This window comes from Eleutherodactylus coqui, chromosome 1 (genome assembly GCF_035609145.1).
Source record: "Eleutherodactylus coqui strain aEleCoq1 chromosome 1, aEleCoq1.hap1, whole genome shotgun sequence".
NCBI classification, from domain to species: domain Eukaryota; kingdom Metazoa; phylum Chordata; class Amphibia; order Anura; family Eleutherodactylidae; genus Eleutherodactylus; species Eleutherodactylus coqui.
Window position 1 is genome coordinate 148,456,016 of NC_089837.1, and position 19,719 is coordinate 148,475,734.

General features: G+C 41.2%; 1 protein-coding gene across 1 annotated transcript in view; it reads right to left on the reverse strand.

Annotated features, from left to right (window-relative positions):
* Positions 1 to 7,651: 7,651 nt before the first annotated feature.
* Positions 7,652 to 19,719, reverse strand: part of MCF2L2 (MCF.2 cell line derived transforming sequence-like 2) — a 275,394-nt gene continuing 263,326 nt past the window's right edge. Inside the window, exons 33-34 of the mRNA XM_066605412.1 lie at positions 17,347 to 17,447; positions 7,652 to 8,757 (exon numbers count right to left, since the gene is read on the reverse strand). Coding sequence (XP_066461509.1) covers positions 8,654 to 8,757; positions 17,347 to 17,447 — 205 coding nt within the window. The 3' untranslated portion in view covers positions 7,652 to 8,653. The remainder of the gene's footprint in view (positions 8,758 to 17,346; positions 17,448 to 19,719) is intronic.

A 19,719-nucleotide genomic window follows, 5' to 3' on the forward strand; every position in this document is an offset into this window, starting at 1 on the left:
AGGTCTCGTCGGGTCGCGGCCCACCGATAGCCCCCCCCCCCGTCGGGGCCGAAGATTCGGGCGCCGCCGGGCCGCGGCGCGCTTTGATCGGAAAGGCCGGTCTCCCAAGCGCCGCTCCTGCGGCTTCCGTAGTGGGCGGGGCTTGTCGCGGGAGTCGCAGCCAGGAATTTAGGCCGCGGCTTCTGGTGCTGCTAGGCCGCGGCGCTCCGGCCGCTTCGCGGGCGACCGCAGCGCTCCGGAGAGGCCCCCCGAGTTGTCCGGTTACCTTAGGGGGTTCCTCCCCTCGCGCCGCTCTGTGTGCCGGTTGTCGCGGCTGGGGGGCCGGATCGCGGCTCCCGCCTCCGTTTGGCCTCCGCTTCTCCGCCCTCTCCCCGAAGGCCTGTGGTTCCCAGCGGGTCTTCCGGGCTCCCCCTGGGGTCTCTCCCGATCTCCTCCGACCGGGGGACTTCTCGGCCCTCGTGACCGGAAGTCTAGGCCGCGGTCTCGGGCGTCTCCTAGGCCGCGGCACTTCGGAGGGTCCTCGGCGTGTCTCAGGCGGCGGTCGGTGATCTGACTGGTCCCCCCGCAGGTAAGATCTCGGTGCGCCGCGGGCCCCGCGTCTTCTTTCTCCTCCCGCCCGTGTCCCGCCTGGCGGCTCCTTGTGTCGCGTTGCGGGGTCTCCCGGGGACTTCCCGGGTGTCTTCAAGATGTGGGGGGCTTCTGCCTCGCAAGCTGGGGAGGTGTTCGTCCCCGGCAGCTGCTTTTGTGGTACACAGAGGGTCCCGATGGCTCTGGGAAGCTGTGTCTGCAGGAGCTCTGTAGGACACGTCCTGCTCCCTCTGTGTCTTGGGCGGAAGTCCGATCTTCCTGTTTTAACCCTTTCCAATCCACTGTCTGACATCTAAAGATATTCTCATTTAAAGCCTGTACAGCTCCGATGTCGGAAGACGTCCGGCAGGGTATTCTTACTGTAGATTACTGGCCGCTCTGTTGTCGGGGGCCTCTCCAGCGTGTCCCATACCGTAGTACTGGCTCTATCCAGCAGATGGTGCCATCGTATAATGGCAGAAAAAGAAAGCCCCCATAGGAAACCCTTAATCCAAAATTGGATTGCAAAGGGTTAAATATTAGAAAATATGAATAGTCCAAACTAAAAATGATTAATTTAATTGTGATTTCTGTGATTAGAATCCTAACCTAACACTATTTCTACCTTGTAGAAAGCCATAGCTCCAGCCCAAAATCTATTTTCAAGATTAGCAAAAAAATAAAAATAAAAAAGAGCCACCGGGGCATCTGAACTTCAATTCTATGGTCACCGATTCATCTGATGATTAAAATGATTTTTCCAGGGGCAAGATTTCAGTCCCCAAGTTTAATTAAGATTTTTAAGGTCATCACCACTATCCAGTATTATAAAAGTAAAAAGAACTATTAACACTTCAAAAAAATGAAAAAAAAACAAGCTGATTGAGCCGGATGAAAACATAAAATGTAAGCTGTACTTATCCAAAACACAAATGATGTTGAATCTGCAAGATAGCAATGATTGCAGTGTATTGAGCCTTTCAGCCTCAATTCTATCTAAAGATCAAATTCAGTTATTACAGAAAGACTTGAATTTCGATCCAACAGAAATTTTTGATATGTATCAAATCCTGAAGGACATAAATCTGTAGGACTACTTGCCATGAAAAGAATTTAAAAAATTAAGAATTAAACGATTGTGCATAATGATAATAATACTGTCAATGACTGCAGTTTTTCAGGACAAAATCTCTTTCCTCTAAATCTGGAGTTCCAGGAACATATGACTTTCTTGTCACTAATGGAATTGCAGCACAATTCCGAAGAATTTTTCATCTACTCTCACATTCACTATTACATTAGCATACCCAATCCCCATTTTTATCCTATCCAATCAATGGCCCTCATGATGAAGGTCATCTAACCTACGATGGAGAAGGAATTTAGTATACTTCATGATCAACACATTCCCCTGATATAGAACCTTACATCTAGACAACAAAGAGCAGCAGCTCACCTTACAGGATAATATATTTTGACCATCCTTTAAAGCCGAGTTGTTGGTGGAACTAGATACCCTTTTCAGAAAAGTTGAAAATATGCTACAAGATGTTTCTGTTTATAAAAACCAACCATGTGATCCAACAGAACAGTTTCAGACCTGGTTGACTCGTCTTCTGAATGAAGGTCTCTCCATGTGGATAATAGACTCTAAACAAATAGAATATCTATTGGTTTCCAGTCCTACACATTTTTCATGCCTGGCCAAAAACACAATGTTCTCCCTACCTTTGGACCCATTATATCTTGAATAGATTCCTTATTGGAAAGACTTGGGGCATGGCTGGATGATCTTCTCCAGCCTCAAAGACCACAGAGAACTCATTAAAACAATGGATACCCTTAAGTGGGATATTTCTTTTTCCTCAGTGGCCTTTGATGTATCATTATACGCAACTATACCCCATTATAGGGCTTTTACAGCATTAACTATCCACTTAGTTAAATATTGCATTTTTTTTCTCCTCAACTTAAAGTATATATTCTTTCTGTAACTGATTTTTTCTTTAATCTCATACTCTCTTCATGTTCTATAGCACCTTCTATTTACAAATATCATGTTGCCCAATAGAGGAAAAATTACCTCCCTCTTTGGCCTGGTGGGAGGAGTGTTGTCTGTATATGACCAGCAATCCATTTCACCATCACATTGTGTGATAAGGTCACTATATAGATGACCTCCCCCAACTGTCTATATTTTATTAATGCACTTCTGCAGTAACCATTCTTACATTGTCTATTGCATGTCAGGGCTCAGTCAAACAAGCGCATCGGCACCAGTACACAGGCGCCGATGCGCCCGTGTGACTGAGCCCTTCCTGCAGGAAGAAGACAGCCATACTTCAAGATGGACGACTCCCCGCAGTGCTGAAGAAAGAACACATGACCGGCAATGAAGCCGGTCACATGTTCTTTCTCCCGGCGCTGCAGAGAGACGTCCGTCTTGAGGTACGGCCGTCTTCATCCTGCAGTAACAGGGGCACCGATGCGCCCGTGTGACTGAGCCCTCACTCTGCAGAGATCTGAAGTATAAAAAAAGTCAAATACATTAGCTCAGAAGTCTGAGCTTATGTACTTCGGCCAAACTATTAACTAATACCTTATATTTATCTGTTTTTATCAGTATATACCAGTTATTATGAAACAAGCTGTCCGGCTTTAAATGCTGGGGAAGCCCAGGGTGTCATTGTGGTTCACTTCTGAGGTGTAGGACAACCTGCTGAATTGAAATGTGACATCATTTAGGCTGGCACCTTGTATGCTCTATTTGTGTGCAGGTATAGTACTTAGCAGCTACTCCCCTCAATATAAGGTAGGTGTGTGAGTGGCTGCTTAATGGTGCTACTCCATTTAGCACTTTGACTGTCTGCATGCTGTAGACAGTAAGCATATGGCCACTTGCTGTAACTTTTTTGTATATCTCTTTTTTTGTGACTAGAGATCTGAAGTGTATCTGATCATTTCTACTTAGAGTCATGTGCGAATTTCTTCCAGTCTAGGTTTTGCATCATTGTAGTGTTTAAATGTCTATCAGTTTTATGCAGTGTTAGTGCTGTGATTAAAAACCTACTTGGTTTGAAATGTGTAAGGTGACCTTTTTGATGTACAGCCTTTTGATTTTGATTTGATGTTGAAATAAAAGTTCATGTTTTTATCGTGTTGACGCGGAAGGATCTACATTCCACTTGCATAGCAAGATGCATTGAGTCACAATGGGGGCAACAAAATTCATGTATATTCTAGGAGCATATGTCCAGTCTTGGTCAGTGTAAAAGGGAATAAAATATGTACACAATATAAACAAAAACGTTTTTCAAAAGTGAAGATTTTATAATTTAATAAGTTTTAAAACAAATCATCAGCATATTTACATCATTTAAAAAGTAAGTAGCTGTAAAACAGTAGGGTTATGTATGAAAAGTGTTCTAAAGAGGCCGCAGAACAGAGGGTATCACTTCAGAGACAATGTCTCCAAGTCATCTAGATAGATGTTCTCCTGATTACAGCTCAGACATTATGTATAAGGATATTTATAAAATATTGATTGCATGGTTCTTGCACATATACAAACCTTTCTGTGAACTTTCATACATGACCCCTATGTGTGTTTATACATATTCTAACTTACTTCTCCAAGTAATATTCAAAGACATTTAAAGACAGAAAATAGTAAAAATAGAAATAATAAACAGTAGTCACATCATCTTCAATTTTGATACATCAGTCATTGATATTCCAGACATTTTGCAGAATTGAATACTCTTAAAGTATTGTATAAACTCTTCTGTAGATAAGTTTTTACCTTTTAATGTTTGCTTGCTTTTTACTGCATGCTTTATAGTCATTGTGGTACTGTTGCTCTGCTGTTGCGTTACATTCCGTTTATCTATTATACTGTTATGCTCTGGCTCAGGTTGACCAAATTTATGTATATATCACCACAATATGGCATTTTTAAATTGGGTCTTCCATAGTTTGCAATGAAACAGAAAATTGACTGCAAAGAATTGACTGTAAATTGTCTTTGGACTTGTTATGTTTTATCAATGTCTTTCTGTAGGTGAGGTCTCCAGAACTGAACACAGTATTCCTAACACAGTCTTATCAGATGTCTACACAGCGGGATCACAATCTCCATCTTTCTACTGGTTATACCTCTAGCTATGCAGCCAAGCATCCTCCTTGCTTTCCCTGCTGCCTGATTGCACAGTGGAGTCCTTTTTAAGATCAGAAATCATGGGAGTCCCTGAATCCTTCTCTAGCTGATACAATATTCAGTCCGAGGATTGCTGCTCTCTAAGTGCATTATTTTACATTTGGAAACATTAAACTGCGGTTTCTATTATTTTGGCCATTTATCCAAAAAGACTAAATCTTTCTCCATATTCAAGACACCACCAGAAGTATCAACCCTATAGTAGACTTTTGTGTCATCAGCAAACAGACAGACCTCACCTATTAAACCTTCTGCCACGTCACTAATGAACATATTAAAGAGAGTAGGACCCAGAACAGATATTTGTGGTCATCACTTGTAACTAATGTCATGCGATATGGACAGCTGGATATCTTTGTTAATCAGTGTGGAACCACATTGTAGCCTCAGTAATTTGTCTCTCTGGTAGTGGGCTAGTATATTAATGGAGTATATAACCTTTGCTCACTTTGCCAACAGCTTCAAGAGTGCCACGTCCTGGACTTTTCTGATCAATTTTGTAAATAACAGATTTAATCATCTTTGTAAGAGGGTGATCATTTGCCCCTAATGCACATTTTAAAATGATCCACGCTGAGCATCAGGGCTGTATGAATTAGGCTATGGTCACACCTCCATCAGTGATTTTGTCTGAGTTTCCACACTTGAACCATATGAATAACAGCATGCAGCACTACTTGCGCTGCAAAAATGAAGGATACCCAGTTCAACCCCATTATAATGAATGGGGTCCATTGGATGCTTTATAAAGGGCGGAGAGGCAAACAGATATGAACAGAAGCCACAGTGCAGATGTGAATAGAGTCTTATCTGTAAAAGGGGTTATCACACGAAAAGCATTTATTACCTATCAATAGTATATGTGATAAATGTATGATTGCTGGGAGCAGAATGTTGGGGCCCTCAAGGAACACGAGAATGCCATAAACAGAGCCCCCATAGTGAATGGAGCGGCAGTGCACATATGCGACCACTGTTCCAGTCACTGTTTATGGATACAGCCAAGCTGCGTACTTAGCTGTCTCCCTCTGTGCTATAGAAGAGAATGGAGTGATAGTCATGCATGTGAACCATTGCTTCATTCACTAAAGAGACTCAGTGTATTCCATTATTGTGATCCTTGTGGGTCTTAGTGGTTGAAACCCTAGCGAGCCTGAATGTTTTTGTGGGATAACCCCTTTAACTTAGTTTGTGCTACAATCACATGGTTAAGTGTCAAAGATCTGATTTAAATATAGTCTATATCTGCTATCGCCAATGGATCAAATTTCTATAAGTCAGAATGGATCGCTTTATGGAATTTTCCTATCAATTTCAACCACCCAATCCAATCTATAACTTTTTCTTCTTCTGTTTTTTACGTATAAAAATGTTCTTATTTATTGAAAGTCCACAAAAAATGTGTTAAGGCCATGTTCAGATGTGGTGAAATTGCCAGAAATTTGTGGTAAGGATTCTGCACCACAAATTTACAGCAAATTACAGTACAATACATGTATACTGAGTTTTCAAGACCCCATCCACACATAGAATAGAAAAAAAGGATGAGCATGCTGTACATTTTCAAATCTGCATATTATGTCACGGAAAAGCTTCAGGATTTTGACAGTGGATTTCACCATTTTAGTGCACAGAGTAAAGTGTGATTGTTCTCAGTGAGAGAAACCAAGTAATCTTGTAGATAGGATAGCTTTTAATGGCTAACAAAAATACATGATGTTACAACGAGCTTTCGGGTCTTCTATCGATCCTTCATCAGGCTAGAAGACCAAGACTTTCTAGCCTGATGAAGCATTGATAGAAGACCTGAAAGCTCGCATTAACATCATGTATTTTTGTTAACCATTAAAAGGTATCATATCTACAAGATTACTTGGTTTGTCTCACTGAGAATAATCACGCTTTACTCTATTGGCTTACAAGGTACCAAACCTTTTTTTTGTTTTACCTAATGGAGTGCACAGAGTGAAATGCATAACACATCTGCTACAATATCCGCATGTGACACATACATATTTTGCACCAGATTTGCAGTGGAAGAAGACCACTTCTTGTGAACGTAGCCTAAATGTAACTATGACCATAACTTATTTGATTGATGGTATATAGTTATATTAATGAATCAATGAGCATCCATCAGAGCTCAAAGGATGATTATATAATAGTAACTAGAACTATTTTATTGTTATCCATTAGAGATAATTCCACATCAGCTCCTTTCAGTCTAATCCCGCAAGAGGGTTTTGATGGTATTACCCAGGCATGTTTGCAGCCATATGCTGAAACATTGGAAGATATGGCACCTAGCAAGCCCTGAACATCCAAGAATGATAGATGAGGGCTAGCAATTAAAACATCTATTTATTTTCAAGTATGAAGCTATATATAGGTATATAAGTGAAAATGGAAAAACACAAAGACTGAGCTTTTTGATATGAAAAATATGGCCATCCAGCAGCACTGTGTTATAATTTAAGAATTTTGTAACATGGTTCATGGTGTAAGACAATTGTACATAAGCAAATGTCATTAATCCAGCATTTGTATCCTTATGTACGAAAATGTATAAAAATCAAAACACTGAAGTCTGAAACACCAAAGGATGTTGGGACGTTTCATATTGTGAAACAATTAAAAATCACCAGCAATACAATGTCAAAGTCTTATGCAAATATTACACTGTAATAAAAAACATAATATGCAGGCAGTTGTAGATTGGGCTCTCCTAACGATGTCAGTAAATAATACGAAGGATTAGTCTTGAATAGAGATGAGTGAGTATACTCGCTAAGACACATTACTCGAGCGAGTAGTGGAGTAGTGCCTTAGCCGAGTATCTCCCCGCTCGTCTCTAAAGATTCGGGGGCCGATGCTGGTTACAGGTGAGTTGCGGCGGGGAGCAGAGGGGAGCGGGGGGAAGAGAGGGAGAGAGAGATCTCCCCTCCGTTCCTCCCCGCTCTCCGCCGCCGCTTTAGAGATGAGCAGGGAGATACTCGGCTAAGGCACTGCTCGCTTGAGTAATGTGCCTTAGCGAGTATACTCACTCATCTCTAGTCTTGAACATACAGACCTAAATGCTTCTAGTTAAAGGGCTATGTCCAGAACTACAGAACAGGGTCTGCTTTTTTTCTCAGAAACAGCATCATTTCTGTCCATGGTCCGAGTCTGGTATGGCAGTTCACATCCATTCATTTCAATGTAGATGACATTGAGATCCAATACCAAACACAACCCACGGACAGACATGGTGCTGCTTCTGGAAAAATAAGGAAGTACAAGTGGGTTATTGTGACTTAAAAATGACTGTTACCTTACATTCTGTCCTGTGGTACAGTAATAAAGTGTTCCTAGAAAGAGATGGTACTCGCAAATAATGACAAAAGGAAGAGTCAATTCCCATACAACATACTCCAATTATACTTACAGACAATGCTAGACATTTATCACTCCCGAACACAGGAGTTGCACAGACTTGGTATTTGCAGACATTTTTGGAAGGTGCTTCTATAGTTTTTCCTGCAGTAAAGCTTTGATCTGTGCCTTTAAAAACGTATGTACAATAAATCAAGTCATTAGGAAATGGTCACAATATATAAATACAGTAGTTTGTCAGTGCAGAGAGCCAAGAAGCCGCACAGAGCCAAGTACATAGTTCATATTTCTCTTTGCTGTAGACCTAATATAGGCCAATGTAGGAAATAACCTACAGCATTTTGTAGGGATGAAATGCTCTTCAGATCTTCTCACTGCTAATCAGCAAGTTGAACCAGAAACCATTTATCTGAAGATCCACGATGGATGAGGCAACTTGGGTTGCATTGCAGCGAACTGACAGCTTACTAGATTAAAAAGATGCCAGCTCAGCCAAGTTCAACTTACAGCCTTCTGCTCTACAACAAGACTTCTTTTATGTTCATTCTCCTTCTCTTTTATATTGGTAGATACCGCTGTCATCTGACTTGTGTCACTGTAAACTTAAGAAGATAAAAACATTTATTAGTACAATAGCTGTGGTGGCATAATATATGTTATCTATTCCAATACAGGAAAAACAATGGCCCACAGGTACTATTTAGTTTAAAGGGGTTGTCCAGTTGTGAATTATTGACGGACAGGCCATCGGCAGTAGATTGACCGTGGTCCAGAGGAGGTGGACCACCTCCAGCCTGCTATTGATGGCCTCCCTTGAGGATAATTCATCAATAGTTTACAACTGGACAACACCCGTAAGTCAAATTTTTATGGAAATTACACAGTAAAAAAGTCATCTCTAAAGCCATAACAAAAAATAAAACAGGTGAGAAAAGTGGACACATTTTTTCGACATAGGTTTTTAATATTAGGCTAGATTTGTATAATTTCCATATGTTCTCTAATGTTGTAATAAATATAGACTGTTAAACAAATCTGACTGCACCCCAATTATTAGGGTATACAGTAGGCTCACACCTGCAGGGATCCATGTATATGCAGAAACAACCCCATTCACATCTATGGAAGACGTTTCTGCAATAAATCCACAGAATAACCTTAAAATGTGTGCAACTTTTAAAAGATTAGGCACAGTTGGAGCACTATTAATAATTGTGGGTCTCTGTGCATAAAGAATCAGCCAGGAAAGCTGAGCCATAGCACTATTATACTATTCTGTATGTTCTCTGGATTGCTGGCAACACAGAATTCACATTTAACACAGTTTATCACCTTTCTGCCAGAGCTAGCAAGGCGTTTTACTTTGTTTCTCTTCTGCCATAGAGTGCAAGAGAGTGACAGAGCACATGCTCTGCTACTGCTCCATTCAAGCTCGTCCTCACTGCAATGGAGGATACAATCAAGGGAAAAGAGGAGATCCCGCATTCCAGTTCTTATGAATAGAGTAACCCAGAGCAATCAGACATTTACCACCTATCCTGTGGCTAGATCATAAATGTGATTTCAGGGAATACCCCTTTAAGCCTGTAGGTGTCATAGTAGTTACATGTATTTTAAGTGAACTGAGAATATGTGACACATTTCCCTCTAGAAAGAGGAAATAACAAGAGCATTCTGTTGAGAGGTCATAAAAAAATGAGAATAAAAAGCCTGACCAGGTTCAAACCAAGGAGCTCCTGTGATCCAGGCGGCGGCTATTACTGTTGAGATATCCAACCCTCTGATAAGCTCCTACGCTGAATGCAGTCTCTTACTCCTTGCTCTTAGTCCATTTTTCTGTTTTGCCCAGTTTCTGATTGGATACTCAATATAAGCCTGGCCTGGTGTCTCCCTCATTGCAAGATTATTGTGCTCTAAGCCTGTAGTCAAGCTCCGTTACCTGCCTGCTTCTCTGTAGTGAAACTGATATTTCTGTGTACTGACCTCTGGTTTAGCTTACCTACACTACCTGCCCGCACTGGTAGCAATAAGAGGCTCCAAGCCTGAACCAGAATCATGACAGAATAATCTCACCCTAAATGGATGCCGTTGTGACCACTTTGAGGAATTTGGTGCAACTTACCAAGAAAAATGTTCTAGGTTACAAACGCTGGTGCTGGATCAACAGGAGATAACTAATTTACAGAAGCAACTTCTAGATTTGCACCATTCATGCTCAGATGTCTGCATGCTACTGCTGGCAAAGTTCAGTGGGGATGGTCATCTTTACCAAGGTTTTCTTAAGCAATGCCATATTTACTTTCAGATGCAACCTACTTCTTTTACCATTGATAGAAAAAAGGTATTTTTTATCATCAACCTTCTGACAGATGAAGCATTTGCATGGGCCTTGCCTTATGTGAAAAGGAGCTATGATATTCTCAATGACCTTAATACTTTTATTATGGCCATGGACCAAGGTTTTGATGACCCAAATCGCTGTGCCAGAGGAGAGGGGAAATTGCATAACTTATGACAAGGATGACGCTCTGTGGCTGAATATACAGAAGAATTTTGTCGCTGGACGACTGATACCACATGGAACGTAGAGGAGTCAGCTTCGGAGCTGGAGAAGGATGAGCTTGCTAGAGTTGAGACTCCTGATAGTTTGGAGGATGTTATTTAATTATGCATCCAAATAGATCAGAGACTTACTGAGCGAAGTCAATCAGAATTGAACATCCAGCAGAAGACTGAAACTATACTTGAATCTAAGCAGATTGATGTCATCTACAAACCTCTTTCTGCAGTTGAGAAAGAGAGGCACCATACTGAGAATCTGTGTCTCTATTGTGGGGGCTCAGGACATTATACTATTAACTGTCCCAACAAGTTCCACAAGACTATCGCCTTTACAAGTGCTAAAACCCTAACCAATTCTGCCATTTATAAACAGTCGGATGTTATGAAGGCCGTCCCATCAATAATTCAAGATGAATACAAGATACGTCCTCCATCCTTTCATTTTGTCATTTCTATACAGGTCATAATTAGGAGCCATAAAATACAATGCTCCGCTATGTTAGATTCTGGAGCAGGAGGGAATTTTATGGACTTAAAATACGATCTTGATAACATTTCAAGTAGGACTAAACCCATGCCAATTGATATGGAAACTGTGGATGCATCACCTTTTATCTTTTGGGCCTGTAACTCATGAGACAATCAAACTTGAAATCTGCATTGAACATGTTCACTTTGATGAAACTATTGCATTTATTCTCCAAGTTTTCAGGAATTTAAGGAATCCCTTGGTTTTCTATTCACAATCCTTCTATCGACTGGGGTTCAAGAACTATTCCCTTCCCCTGTACTGTACGTAAAACTGATGACTCTGCCTGCCCTTAAACATACACAAGTCTCTGAAAGTTGTCATCAGAGTTGTGATAAGTTGTTGAAATGTAAAAGATGTTTAATGCTTTACAGGGTTTGCAAATTTTTACAGAAGATTCATAAAAAATCTTCTCAAAGATCATCTTATCAATTACTTCACTAACATGGTCTTCTTAGGCACAGGATGCCTTTGAAAAACTAAACTCTTTTCACTTCTGCACCATTACTGGTCCATCCAAATCCTGAATTGCCTTTTGCTGTCGAAATGGACGCCTCTGACTCTGCAGTGGGAGCTATCTTGTCTCAATGACTCGGAGATAATATACAGCTGCATCCTTGTGCATTTCTTTCTACTACCATGTTATCCTAACATGGTGTCTTTAAGGCTGCCTGTCCACGGGCGCTTTTGCATTGCGTTCCCCGCGGCGATAATCCAGCCACGGGGAACGCATTGCATGCGTTTTCAATTAAAAAGCACAGCGCCCCTGTCCACCAGTGGAAAATCATAGCGATTCTCCGCTCGCAGTCGGCAAATCGCAGCATGCTGCGAATTGCCGTGATTCTTTGCGGTGAGCCTATCTGTCAGATAGGCTCACCACGAAGATCCTTCTGCTGGCTCCTGCTCCCGGGCGGTGGCTTTCGCAACGCCTGTGGACAGGTAGCCTAAAGATTATGCACTCAAGCTTTGGGTTTTATTACATTACATATTAATTTAGGCTGAAAAAAGACTTCTGTGTTCATACAGTCCAACCTGCATTCCTGCAATGTTGATCCAGAGGAAGGAAAAAAACTCCAATGAGGTAGAATCCAATGTCAGATGTCATAATTTCTTTCATTTTAGAAAAAAAATTTGTTTCCAACTACAAGTCTGGCAATCAGCATAATCCCTGGATCAACAACCCTTCTGAAGTAATTAGTGACCATAACATGTAATATTGCACTCAAGAAACCTCTTGAACTCTTTTAAAGGGGTTGTCTCGCGAAAGCAAGTGGGGTTCAGCACTTCTGTATGGCCATATTAATGCACTTTGTAATGTACATCGTGCATTAAATATGAGCCATACAGAAGTTATTCACTTACCTGCTCCGTTGCTGGCGTCCCCGTCTCCATGGCTCCGTCTAATTTCGGGGTCTTCTTGCTTTTTTAGACGCGCTTGCGCAGAAGGGTCTTCTCCCTTCTGGTCGGCCCGGCACGAGCGGCGTTCTGGCTCCGCCCCTTCTAAGCATCATCACGTAGCTCCGCCCCATCACGTGTGCCGATTCCAGCCAATCAGGAGGCTGGAATCGGCAATGGACCGCACAGAGCCCACGGTGCACCATGGGAGAAGACCCGCGGTGCATCGTGGGTGAAGATCCCGGCGGCCATCTTGGAGAAGGAAGAAGTAGGAAGAAGGAAGAAGTCGCAGAGCGGAGATTCGGGTAAGTAATTTTTTTTTATTTTAACACATCCCTTGGGTTTGTTCTGCGCCGAACGGGGAGCCTATGGAAAAAAAAAACGTTTCGGTGCGAGACAACCCCTTTAATTAGTTTGTTATCACCGTGTTCTCAGGCAGAGACTTCCATAACCTCACTGCTGTTACAGTAAAGAGCCCCCTTCTACATTGATGTAGAAACCTTCTTTATTCTAGGTGTAGAGGATGCCCCCTTGTTAAAGTCACAGTCCTGGGTATAAACAGATCCTGGAAGAGATCTCTGTATTGTCCCCTGATATATTTATACATAGTCATTAGGTAGCCCCTCAGCTGTGTTTTTTTCTACACTAAATAATTTTTATAACCTCTCTGGGTATTGTAGTCCGCTCATTCCATTTATTAATTTAGTCGCCTGCCTTTGAACCTGCTCAAGCTCCAATATGTCCTTCTTGAGTATCAGTGCCCCAAACTGTACTAAATATTTAATGTGTGGTCTAACCAGTGACTTGGAAAGAGGAACAACAATGTTTTTGTCATGTGCCCCATGACCTCTTTAAATGCTCCCCCTGATCCTATTTGCCTTGGCAGTAGACACCTAACACTTGTTGCTCCAATTAAGTTTACTCATAACTAAAATCCCTAAGTCTTTTTCCATGTGAGTTTTTCCCAGTTTTTCTTCATTTAGTGTGTAAGGGCTCTCGCACAATAGTGTTTTTCTTGTACGTTTTTTCCCCCGTGATATTGCTGCGTTTCTTTCACGTGAATGTCAATGTTAAAAACGCATTGCACAAAAATTGCAAAGTACAAAGTGTGGAAGAGCCCTATTGGTGACATGTTTCCCCTGTCCATGTGCATAACCTTACATTTATCAGTGTTAAACCTCATTTGCCCCTTTTCTGCCCAAGAACAGGACCCAGTACTGACCCCTGTGGTACCCCACTGGTAATGGTGACCCAGAGTATGTATCATTAATAACCCCCCTCTGCTTTCTATTACTGAGCCAGTTACGTACCCACTTATTCTCGCCCTGACCAAGTATTCTCATTTTAGATACCAACCTTTTATGCAGCACAGAGTCAAATGTTTTGGAAAAGTCCCGATACACAAGATCCAATGACTCTCCCTGGTCCAATAGAACTTATTGCCTCGTAGAAGCTAATCAGGTTGGATTGACAAGAGCGAGCCATCAGAAACCCATGCTAAGGGCGCCCACCCACTGGCGTTTGCGATTTTCGTGCGTGAAAAACGCCGCATTTTTGCGGCGTTTTTTGCCGCGTTTTCGCGGCTTTTCCATTAATTTCCATTGACTTTCATGGGTGCATTAGGAGAAAAATAAGGACACATATGCAACTGACAGTTCCTATGTTAAAAATCGCAACGCAACGCAAAAAAAAACGCCAGTGGACAGGAGTACATTCAATTCTAATTGCTCTTGAGAAAAAACGCAAAACGCAAAGAAAAAAAAATCGCCAGTGGGTGGGCGCCCTAATATGGAGTTATACAACTATTTTTATTGAGGTACTCCAGGATAGCATCTCTTAGAAACCCCTCAAACATTTTACCTGCTATAGAAGTTAGACTTACCGTTTCCAGGTTCCCTTTTTGCTCCCTTTTTTAATATTTGCATCACACTTGCTATGCACCAATCCAGTGGCACAGACCCTGTCACTATAAAGTCCTTAAATATAAGAAACAACAGTCTGCCTATCAGATTACCTAATTCCCTTAGAACCCCGTGGGTGTATGCCATCGAGGTCCCAGCGATTTATGCATTTGAATCTGTTTAAGGTGGCTCTGCACTTCCTCCTGGTTAGACTGGTGCCATTTAATGTAGTTTGTTTTATAACTCTACATTTCACCTGACATTTCATTTTCCTGAACGAATACACTGGAGAATAAACAATTTAATAGATTTGATTTCTCCTCATCACCCTCTACAGTTTTTCCTACATTTTTTAAAGGGCCAACACTATCAGTATTAATCTTTTTACAATTTATATAGTTAAAGAACAGTTTAGGCTAAGTTTTACTCTCTCAGGCAATGGGTTTCTTTGTCTTCACCTTGGCTGCTTTTATCTGCCTTTTACATAATTTTTTTTTCTTCTCTAGGTTTTTAGTGCTTGTTCACTGCCTTCTTGTTTTAGTAGTTTAAATGATTTTTTTTTTGTTATTTATTGCCCCCTTTACATCTTTAATGAGCCACACTGGTTTTCTTCTATTCCTCTTTTATCCCTCTAAGGTATGAACTGCTCACAGTAAGTATTTAAGATGGTTTTAAAATTGCTGAACAACAGTAAGTTTAGCTCAGGTTCACACAGTTCAGTTTTTGATTATTTTTTTTTTCTTTATACTTTTTACCTCTTCTAGGATCCACTCCTTGCCTTGACTAAAAAATACATACCAAGAGCTGCACCGAATTGTCCTTTATGAACCTGGCCTGATTTTGTTTTCCCGAGCAACAAAAAACGGTCATTGAAACGAATCTCTACAAACTATGACATTCACAACAATAATAAATGAATGTCACCAGTGTTTAGTAGAAGCGTCCTATGGATTATTCACAGTTTGAACATGGATAGATCTCTGCCAACCATACACACAATCAACACCGTTTTTTTTTCCTTCTTCCTTTCTCTCTCTATTCAAACTGTGCCAAGGTGTATGTTGGCTGTGAATAAAATGATACTTCCAAGTCCAACCACAAAATTCTTAAGTTTCTTGTTATGAGTTCTAGTTTTCATTGTATACTAACTGTGTTAATCTTTTCTAGATCTCCTGCAGGGACCAATTCCAACAACATGAAGCTACAATTAGCATATCTTATTGTTAGGGGTGCATTTTCATTGTATTCAGAGTTTGGCTTCTGCAACACTGCCTCTTTAATAGCTCAGTAATGGTTTTACCAGAATCTTCGACCTTTTTGCACTCCTATGTGCAAATTAGTAAACTATAGCTGAGATGGCGGCAAATGCCAGATAAAACAGGTGAGGGGGATTTAAAGCAGATTCTGTTTTTTGCATTGTGAATGGTAAAATCCGCACTGAAATTAACATGCTGTGGACTTAAAATTTGCAGTGCATGTCAATTTACAGATTTGCAGATTTTTCTGTAGCATGTTTTTGAGATTTCGTGATATGTCTTTCACATTGCTGTTACTGAAAAATAATATGGATTTTCCACATGCAATTCTACTGGAAATCTGCAGGGAATCTGCAACACTTACACTACATTTGAACATACAATTACTCAATTTTGGAGATTTACAACTGTGCTATAGCCCTTCAAATTATTTAATGCTTTCCTTAGCTGGATAAAAAAACTGACCACTTACCTTTCTGGTGCCAAATCAAAAGGTCATCTCTCTTTGCTTATTTTCCATCTTGATCTTTTCTGCATTTTATACCAGTAGTCACTCTATGCTACTTCAAGTACTGCCTGCTAAAGGTCCTTTTACATGCCACGATTATTGCTCAAAATTCATCCAAACAGCCGAAAATGAGCGATAATCGTTACATGTAAATGTGTGCATCATGCAGTTTTGATTTGAACAATGGTTTTCAGTTCACTTAAAATTCGTCGATCACACCTCTGAAAGACTGAGCAAATATATTCCATTTGAATGTATTTCGCTCATCTTTCAATAGACCGCAGGAGAACAATGCAGCTGTTTGCAAAAATCTGTAACCTTTCCATAACAAAATGAGCATGTTGTGGCTTTAAAGAGGTTGTACCAGAGCCGCAAGTTTTCTGCCATCCACAGGGTAGGGGATAACTTGCTGATCGGGATGGGTCTCATTGTTGACCCCCCCCCCCCACCACTCTTTAGACCAGGAGTCCCACTCTTGTCCCCTCTTTTCATTACTGCTGAATGGAGCGCTGGCCACGCATGCATTCCATTCATTTCAATGGGGCTGACAGAAATACCTGAGCGCTTACCCCTGGGCTATCTCTGGCAGTCACATTGAAAATGAAAAGAGCGTCAGCGAGCTCACGAGACCAGCACTACGTTCAATCTCCTCCACACTGCGGAGGTGCAGTAAGCCCTAAGTGAGGTGGATGAGGAAGATGGTAGACCCCCTGTTTTTGGGATCGATGGATAGGGAAGAACTTGCAATTCTGGTACAACCCGTATAAAAATCCGCAGCATATTTTGACTTGGAGGTGATTTTTTTTCTGCTATGAGTACATGGACTTTTCAAAATCCCATCTATTTGTATTTTACTCTAATCTGTCCCGAACTAGACTCGGCAATGAAAATCCACAACAGTTCCACTATGTTTGAACTCACCCTCACTCACTCATTGTTCTCCCCCTATCACCATTTAGTGGAACATTATAGCCCATACAGTTGGGTCTTGTACTGCAGCTGACGCAGCTCACCCTCAGTAGCTGGAGAATGACAATTACCTGCAGAGTTATCTTTCAGACAGATGTTTGCAGATGTTTTTGGTGTTAATATACTGGAAGGTACCCAGGCTTTTTGTTTTGAAACAAGCTCTTTCACTAACCTAAAAGTAAAACACAAAAAAGGCTACATTACAATACATTCATCATTACTTAAAGGCAACCTGTAAGGTCCTGTAAGTGTCCTGGGCTGCAGGCAGAAGGGTACAGTGACAGATGAGCTAATTTTAGAGGTCTGTCTCTTCTACCGGCCGCTTTAGTGATTTTGCAAAATCTTACATTTTAAACATTGCTGGGCTTGACTGGAGATGAATCCAATGAAGCTCATGCACATTCATGTATGCACACTCCCTTCGCCCTTCTCCTCCTCCCTGTAGGTGCTGATTGGCAGGTTGTTCTGTAATACTGTCCATACAGAAGGAGCTGCCAATTACCATCTGGAGGCAGGAGGATGGCGGGGAGGGGGACGACTATACATATATGCAGAGGCATAACTTGAAGCTCCTGGGCTCCAATGCAAAACCTGTAACAGGGCTCCCAACTATAATGCTTTATACATAGTACTGGGCTCCATATATGGAGAAGAGAGGCCTTATAGGCTCCCTAAGGCTCCTGGGCCCGGATGCAACAGCATTCCCTATAGTTACACTAGTGCATATATGAATATGCATGATCTTTATTGGACTCATCTCCAGTCAAGCCAGCAGGGTTTTGTGAAGTGCTTACACCAGTCATTGCACAGCAATTTTGTGTAGAAAGTTTTTTTCTGAGTTAAACATACTTATTTTCATTGTCAGAATGATTACCCAGCTCTGAACTGTTCATCGTAAAAAGATACTTGCAAGCAAACATATGTTGTAAGTACCCAAGAGCACATACATAAAAATAAAACAGTTTGATTATTCATCTTTATATGCGACGTAAATTAGATGAATATTACAATATAAAAAGCTGAGCAGTTATTAAGAAAGAATTCAGTTTGTTGTCTGTTTAAATTGGGGTTCAGAAGTCAGAGCAGTAGCCAAAAAAGGATTTTTATTAGATCTTTTTTAACCATCTATCATTTTCTCAGCATGTTTCTCCATTCGGAAGTTCCATCGCAGATCTGACACAAAATACCATGCAGCTCTTTTTATGTCCGGAAAATGCTGGACAGCAGAGCAGAAACCAAATGTCATAAGACGGGTCAGTTCAGCCAGGAGATTCTCCGTTCCTGCTCTCCGAACAGAGCAGAAAAAGTGGAACCCCAGATGCAGATATGAAAGCAGCCTAAATAAAACCTAAATGTACCTTTTAGTTTTAAATAAAGAAGTGAGTAGGAATTTAGACATGAATTCAATTGGTGTAGTAATAGTGCTCTTCTTCTATTCTAAAAGCAACTAGCCTGCGGTTTTCTTTGCGCATTCGGTCACTTGAGAGACATATAGGCTAAAAAAAAGCTAACTGAAATGGGAGACAATTCAATAAAAAGGTTGTACTAAAATAAAAAGTTATTCCCTATCCACAGGATTGGTGATAACTATCGGTGAGGGATTCAACTGCTGGGACCCAAAGCAAACCCGGGAAAAAGGGTCCTGAAGGTTCCCACATGAATGGTACAGAGTTCGCACTTGCGAAACACTGGTCTCTTAATTTCAATGGGAGTGCTGGTGATTGCAGAGCATTTGCACCATGCATAGGGAAAAATTTTACATTTCGGCCCAATGCCCTTGACCCAATTGCTTTTTTTTTTCAAGCATTTTGATATAGTTGGATAAATATATATATATATAAAAAGGTTTTATCTGTTTTTCCATTGTACATATTATGTATATAGTTTTGCATAACTAGTTGGAATGAGTAACAATATCATATCATATCATTATTCAGTAATATTTGAAACTAATTCAATGTGATAAAAAATAATTGATGGGAGCCGCCTCTATTATTGAATTATATATCTGTCACTGCAGTATAAGGGTGCATTCACACGAGCGTGTTTAGGTGTGCACATACGCGCGCACAAAACTGCACGTCTATTAGAACCATTGGTTCCCTATGGTGTGTTCACATGTACATGTTTTACAGGCGTGCAAAAGCACGTACCTGCAAAACATAGGACATGCGTGTACCATAGGTCCGTGGTGCACGTCAATATTCCCCACACAGCACCGTCACTGTGTTCAGTGACAAGGGGACTCCCCACGGAGAGTAAAGAATCCCCTTCCACAGCTGTGGCGGAGGATCGCGATGTTCTGGTATTGCTTTCAATAGGGCCCTTGGCTGCTGCCCATGGCCCCATTGAAAGCAGTGGTCTGCCGGCAACCCCTGTAGCGATTTTCAGGGAAGGGCTTTAAATATAAGCCATTCCCAGAAAAATCATTCCTATCTGTTGTA